The sequence below is a fragment of the Anarrhichthys ocellatus genome, unplaced genomic scaffold (assembly GCF_004355925.1).
Source record: "Anarrhichthys ocellatus isolate YVR2014 unplaced genomic scaffold, GSC_Weel_1.0 scaffold82, whole genome shotgun sequence".
Taxonomy (NCBI): Eukaryota; Metazoa; Chordata; class Actinopteri; order Perciformes; family Anarhichadidae; genus Anarrhichthys; species Anarrhichthys ocellatus.
The window spans coordinates 898897-905526 of record NW_022280112.1 but is presented as its reverse complement, the minus strand read 5'-3'; the positions used below and the strand labels follow the sequence as shown (position 1 = coordinate 905526).

The window sequence follows — 6630 nt, the reverse complement described above, 5'->3', positions numbered from 1 at the left end:
ATATATATAGATATATATATTTTTTTTTTCCCTTTCTCTAGATTTGGGAAACACTTTCCTGTTAATGTTTAAGGTTAGAAAAACTAATTTCCCAATGTGTGATGTTTATTTTGTGTAAAGCTTCAGAGCCATTCCTACCAGGAGTGATGCAGTTGGAGTCGAAGCGAGCCTCTGTGGGAAGCACCTCTCCTTTATCCACAGCTTTCTTTATCTTGTCCTCTGCTTCTTTGGCCGACCTAGACACACAGACACAGGAGAGAGCAGGTCAAACTCAGTCTGTAGTCGGGTTTCTTACATCTTTACCAAAGCAAATGTTGCAATTTCAGTCCTGCAGGAGGCTCATTGCGCCTCGTTAGGCTGTACCACAAAGCTCTCAGAATTATACGAAATGCATTTGTAAATAGAGATGTCATCTTGTTTAGATAACTAAAAGAGAGAATGTTCCATTTTGAACACTTGAGAGTCAACATCATGGCGCAGACATGTTCATAAAAATTCAGTTTCTTCATTTGGTCATTGTAAGAAAAGAAAAGCTACTGCAACGACCTACATTTAACAATCATGTTCAACCGTCTTTGGGATTGAGAGGAGGAGGATTTCCGGGTGAGAGGGCTGCAAGTTTATATATTTAAATATAGTACAAAAAGCATTTCAAAATAATGTAATAGTAAGATGAGGTGATCCTGTGTTTATAACAGGAACCCGCGTTAAACCTTTCAAAACAAAAGCCAGACCGGCACAACACTAAATTCAGGTCTGGAACAAGGTCAGGTGACCCGTGTTGACCCACTCTGGGTATCAGCATACACACGATCAGAGGAGAGAACTTCTCAGTGTGTGTGTCTTTCTTAAATCCCGCTCTACCTGAATCTCCGTCCTCTCTGCTGGTTCATCTTTGCTCTCGGTGCCACGCCGTCCACCGCCATGAAGAAGACCTTGCGGGGCTTGATGATCCTGAAAAGCACCTCCAGGTAATGGAAGATGTCCGCGAAGATTTTCTCCTCGGAAATGCGAAAGTGGACGTCCTCGTCGTTCGGGTGGGAACACTGGTGGATAATCCCGTTCATGTCCAGATAGAGATTGTCAAACTCTGGAATCTGAAGAGGGGAAAAAACAAAAGAAAACTGAAATGACGATGTACAATACATTGTAAAAAAAAGAAAACGTATTCCTGTTAAGTGACCAATTTGTAAAATCTGTTACTCGGCTGCCGGGAATAAATCTCTCCGCAGCAAACATATTTGCAGTTCGTTTTGTTGAACATAAGTAGGTTGGGATCCTTTACATGGAAACTATTGGGAGCCATAAGTGAATGGGTCAACTCATCCTCCAGCCTGATGCAGACAAGTGACATTCAGACCTAAGTTGACATCTAGCTCAAGTAACAGAGGATCACCAAGTGACATTTAAGTTGTTGAGACTGTTACTGTGTGGTGACCTTGAGTATCAGAGAAAGGAATACGACATATTTCAAACATCCATCATCATCCAATACAAAGCTGCGTTCTTAACACGTTCTTTGTATTGTCTTAAAAGGTGTCAGAGCTGGCTTATGCAATGAGAGGGACACCGAGCAGCGTCCAGCTGATGAAACTGCTGCTCAACCACTGAAATATTACCCGCCTTACTACACAGGGAACTAGGTCACTAAGGTTAACCCAGTGCCGCTAAAGTAGCCTAAATAACGTAATGTATGTTTAACTAACTTCCCCCTTTAGTATTAACTGGTGTAGATAATGGCCGACCGCAGAATTACTGCATTTTAAACAACCATTTACATTGTAAAGTAGGTTGGCTGTAAACTAGATGGGAACTAGCGTTAGCTTCAGCTTCTACACTCTAACGTTTGTTAGCTTAGCAGACTGTGAGGAGTTTATTGTTTTTCAGAATGTTCTAGACCGACGAATACATAACCCGCCCACTGGTATCATGTTTATTTTCATTCACGTTGACCTGTGTGACGTTACACGTAGACGAAAACAAACTAGTACGCGAGTTAGTGCTGGAATTCAGTAAATAACGCTACGTCTTACTGTATTGTGTGTAATTAAATAATGTAGTCAGAAGCGCAACGCAAGAGCTCTGTCCTGTCGCCAAGCAAAAACATTGGTAAGCTAACTTACGTGGAATAGAAATTCCATGGCCCGCGAACATTACACTTAGCTCGCTGATAGCCAACAGCTAGCTAAGCTAACGCTGCGGCTATCAGCAACAGAGGCTTGTGAAGCTAACAATATTCCTCACTGGTTTCCTACCTGATGTTCCTTGACAACTTCACTGAGACAAGGATAGCGCTCCGAAATCCATCGGTAAAATTTCGGTACTCCCATCTTCACCACGGAAGTCTCAACCTCTGGATGAAATCAGTAAACAGTCAAATCTGAAAGAATGTAACTAAACACGGCCAAGGATTCACTGGGTAACATGAGAACTTGCTATGAGTGGAGTCCGGTTTTGTTTCCAGCGGCCGCTAACTAGCTAGTTCTCCGTGGTCCGTCTCCTAAACCCTTCCGCCGGCGCCGCTACTGTGAAAACACTCGTTCCATTTTTTTTGTTTCCATTTCTCCCTCACCGCAGTTTCTATGGAAACCCATTTGTGCCAGAAATCAATCAAGGATGAAGAAATAAAAATAAAGAAGTAAATAAATAAAAAAGTAAAAAACAGAACAGAAAACCACGAGATACTAAGCCAACAATATTTACATTTTTCAGAAGTCATAATCGTGGCATTGCTTTTACTCATACCTGTCTTAAATATAGTAAACACTTCAACATCATTTGACTCGATACATTTGTATTAATTGTTAAATTAAGAGTTGTAATCTCATTGTTAAAATATCACTTGGTATAACATAATTTTGATTTCCTAAGATAAAATGTTAAAGTAGCATGTGGCTGCGTCAACACACAAAGGCCAACCAAGAGGCCATTTTGTTCTGGGTATCAGTGATCAAAAAGTGTGCATTTTCAAGACACTTAAAATAGTCCACCAGTGTCAGTTTCCCACAGCTGTCACTAGATGTTATTGGAGAGTCATATTTTAATGATATAGCCTTACCAACCACTGTGAACCATGCACCCTACCTTCCTGTGTTAAGAGGCTGTAGTGGTTCACCATGTACGAGGTGACATACATTAGAATTATTGCTGCAGTAGTGTCAGATATGACCATGTAAACGGTTTCACCAAATCAATGTATTTCTGGCATTGTTAGATAGATAGATAAATACTTTATAAATCCCACAAGGGGAAATGTTACAGGCTGCATTATTGAGAAACACTTGACACTGAAACCGGAAGCTGTTCCATGTTTTGATGCTGAGCTTCCAGTTTCTTTTATTCAACTGTTGCTCAGAGGGATTTCGTTGTCTCTTTCTGCCCTCTCAGTTATCAGTCCGGTTGAGTCTTTGTGCAGCATTTTGTTCTCCATGTACAAAACAAAACATCTATTTGTAAAAAGGACTTTCTACAACCTAAAACCATGAAAGACCATTCATAAATATAGAGTGGTCCTCTCAGTTATGAGTCAAGCTGTTACGGCTCAGGATGCCAAGCCTTTGAACGGTGGTGTTAAACTAGTATATTTTATTATACTATTAAACTTTCGTTATAGTTCTGCGGCAAAATATTCACACGACTCAATTGTAGACGGACATGCTCTTAATGACTACCTTTAATTATTAGAAGTGAGAAATAAGATGTTACCAACAGTATAAGGAAAATATGAAACTGAACAATCTTGAGGCCTTTATTTATGAACAAATCGATGAACCATTAGGTAACAAACAAAACACTTCTTGTGAAATGATTGTAAATGTTTTAAAAGGCAAATACAGGTCTGCAAACAAATGTCAAAACTCCCTGGAAATGACATCCTTGATTGTGGGACATTTTAAAAATTGTGGCAGTATCACATTCATTTTTTAGAACTTTCAGTTCCATGTCTCCCATAAAGTTTAGTCTTTGTGGTGAGCTTACCATGATATTACAAACGACAGCGGGACATTTCCTGAGTGAAAGAGCCACAACAGAAAAGATGTTGCAACAATAATGACATCCGCAGAGTAAACATTTATTGGCTCTTTCAGCTTTTACATGTTTAAAGGATTATATTTCACACAAGGTGTAAACACCCACGATAAACACACGGCTCAGTCACACATGGGCGGTTAAGAGAATGTTTGAAAAGCCAAAAATATATATATAAAAAAAAAAAAAAGACCAAAAGGGACCAAATTGTTTTGAAATAATTTATTCAGTTATACAAATACAAAACACCTCTCTCACTCAGTTATCATAAAATAGGTAGGTCTTGGCGGTGTTTACCAAAATCCTCTCCGTGACGATGTTGTGCACAGCTGTGTTAACCTCCAGTATGTGAACACTAATTCCTTTGATACTTTAAAGAAAACTACATGTTGATTCTGTGATTTTTCAACAAGCAGCTCGTGTAAGTGGAGAAATAATCCAGTTAGATGTAGCATTGCAGACCAATGCCTTAAGCTACATGAGAATGGCTGCCCATGACCTCTGTACACTACCCGACCGTCTACACTCTTCAGCTACAAAAGGAACCGACGGTACACTTGACAGAATGAAATTCAAGTCTTATTTATTAAAACTGGTTTCTCCCAATCTGAAGAACACCAAAAGAACTAAAAGTAAAGAGGGAAAACAGTTGGTTGACAAACAATGTATGTAGGGGTGGGGGGGGGGTAAAATACATGATTTCTGCATGTGATTTTGTCTTGTGCTTTGGCCTTTAAAAAGGAAAACAATGCATCACACTGGTAGCATTCGGATGGATGTACCCTCGAGAGCAACAGCTTAATAATAATAAAATAAAAAACGGGTACAAGTTTTGATTTGACCTAAAATCATAAAGAGGTGTTTCTATTGTAGCTGATATCATTTTACCGTAAAAGAAACAAAAAAAGAAGCTTGCTAAAGTCTCTTGTTCCATTGTGTGCCCAAGCTAGGTCCTGGTTTCTTTTGCTGTAAAATGCCAGCACGTCTCCTCCGGCTGTACAGACGTCCTGGTCCAAAGTCTTTTCTGCTGCAGCTCATTAAAAAGAAGACGGGGGTTCGGTTCCTTTCTCTGTCGCTGTTGTCGGTATCCTGGTTCAGCGGGCGGCCTGGGCTCCTCCCTGCATCAGACTGATCCTCTATCAAACACAGAGGAGCTGATGGACGTTCTATCTCACACACTGAAGACGTGGCCTTCAGACGAGCTCAAGAACCTGTACGGAGAGAAGAGATGGACCAGTTATGTCACTGGAAACAAAGGGTTAAAACAGTAAGATCAGCGCAGTCACTGCTTTAACAATAAAAGTGACCCATGGTGGGAACTTCATAGATAGGGTGAAGACACAGCTGTATACTACATAGAGCCTAAAGCATCCCCTGCTTTATGGTCTATTTGACTCTAAATGGTCCATAATGTACTAAATGAACATCATGCTGTATTGAAGAAGACTTGAAACTAGAGATTGAGACCATAAACTCATGTTTACAATGTTTACTGAGGTAATAAATCAAGAGAGAAGTAGAGTCATTTTCTCATAGACTTCTAAACAACCAGAGGAGTCGCCCCCTGGTGGTCACTAGAGAGAATGCAGGTTGTGCATCAGTTTCATTTAGTCAGAACTGGAGGTTGCTGCCTGGTGACCATCTCCACAGACAGACGGACAGACTCCCGCCTCCTTCATGTCCCAACACTTGCTCCCCCGTAAAGCACATTTTTTGAGACTTTGGAGGCAGAGATGCAATAGACAGTGGTTGATGTCTTCACTCTTTTGATTGGTCACTTTAAAAAAAACAAACCACGACCTTTGATTGGAGGTTAGGTTTGACTGCTGACAGGCAAAGGAAGGCAGTGGTCTGAGAGAACAACCAGTTTCTTATGGGGCCTTCATGTCGGAGCAAGTAGGCCTTACACAAAGTTAACATATTTCTATATTTTATTTGTAATATTCTTTGAGGGTATTGATTTTGTTTACTGTATGCGCTAGGGAAACAAGGTTTGCCATATGCTTCCCGTGACTTCAGTTATAAAAGTCCATTAGGTCAACGTATGTCCTCTATGTTTAGCTGTGACATCGTCAGAGGACAGTGAAGAGGATTCACACACCTGCATTCTATATACATATACATTTTTAAGAAAGAAATTCATAAACAGTCATCGGCATCTCAGAAACAAACAAACAAGAAAGGAGCCGTGAGTGTTGAAAGTGACCAATCAAAGGAGAGGAGACATCTGCATCCTCCGAGGTCTCACACGTGAGCGCGTAGCCAGGGTGAAGATCACACTGGTCCCACTAGTGCAGGCGGAGCTTCTGCTGTACGGGCCACCGGATGCTTTCTACTCGCTCATGTCTCGTGCACACGCCTGGTTTTATGTGCGCAGGTTATGAGACTAATTAAACGGCATACTGGACATGTAACCGCAACACGCCACTCCACCCATCCCCAGTGGTATCGAGCCATGGGGATACTGTTACTGTGATGTCGTGAGCTTTTGAGATTTCTGTCAATGGGACTTTGAACAAGCTTTTTGTGTACTTGAAGCATTTGGAAACGATTTTCTCTCTCTCTCTCTCTCTCTCTCTCTCTCTCTCTCTCTCTCTCTCT

At 40.9% G+C, this 6630-nt stretch overlaps 2 protein-coding genes across 2 annotated transcripts in view; both read right to left on the bottom strand.

Annotated features, from left to right (window-relative positions):
• Window positions 1–36: 36 nt before the first annotated feature.
• Window positions 37–2509, bottom strand: LOC116398337 (5'-3' exoribonuclease 1-like). The gene is made up of 3 exons (XM_031874552.1): window positions 2256–2509; window positions 865–1097; window positions 37–236 (listed from the first exon to the last, which is right to left on the bottom strand). The coding sequence occupies exons 1-3, from the start codon at window positions 2328–2330 to the stop codon at window positions 62–64; spliced, it is 483 nt and encodes a 160-aa protein (XP_031730412.1). The 5' UTR covers window positions 2331–2509; the 3' UTR covers window positions 37–61.
• Window positions 2510–4236: 1727 nt separating this feature from the next.
• Window positions 4237–6630, bottom strand: part of cop1 (COP1 E3 ubiquitin ligase) — a 19118-nt gene continuing 16724 nt past the window's right edge. Inside the window, exon 20 of the mRNA XM_031874566.1 lies at window positions 4237–5240. Coding sequence (XP_031730426.1) covers window positions 5223–5240 — 18 coding nt within the window. The 3' untranslated portion in view covers window positions 4237–5222. The remainder of the gene's footprint in view (window positions 5241–6630) is intronic.

Coding starts and splice junctions, on each gene's coding strand:
- LOC116398337 (XM_031874552.1), bottom strand. CDS start 2,330: ATGGGAGTACCGAAATTTTACCGATGGATTTCGGAGCGCTATCCTTGT. Junction 1,098..2,255: donor AAGTTGTCAAGGAACATCAG/GTAGGAAACCAG, acceptor TCCCCTCTTCAG/ATTCCAGAGTTTGACAATCT. Junction 237..864: donor CAGAGAGGACGGAGATTCAG/GTAGAGCGGGAT, acceptor CTGTGTGTCTAG/GTCGGCCAAAGAAGCAGAGG.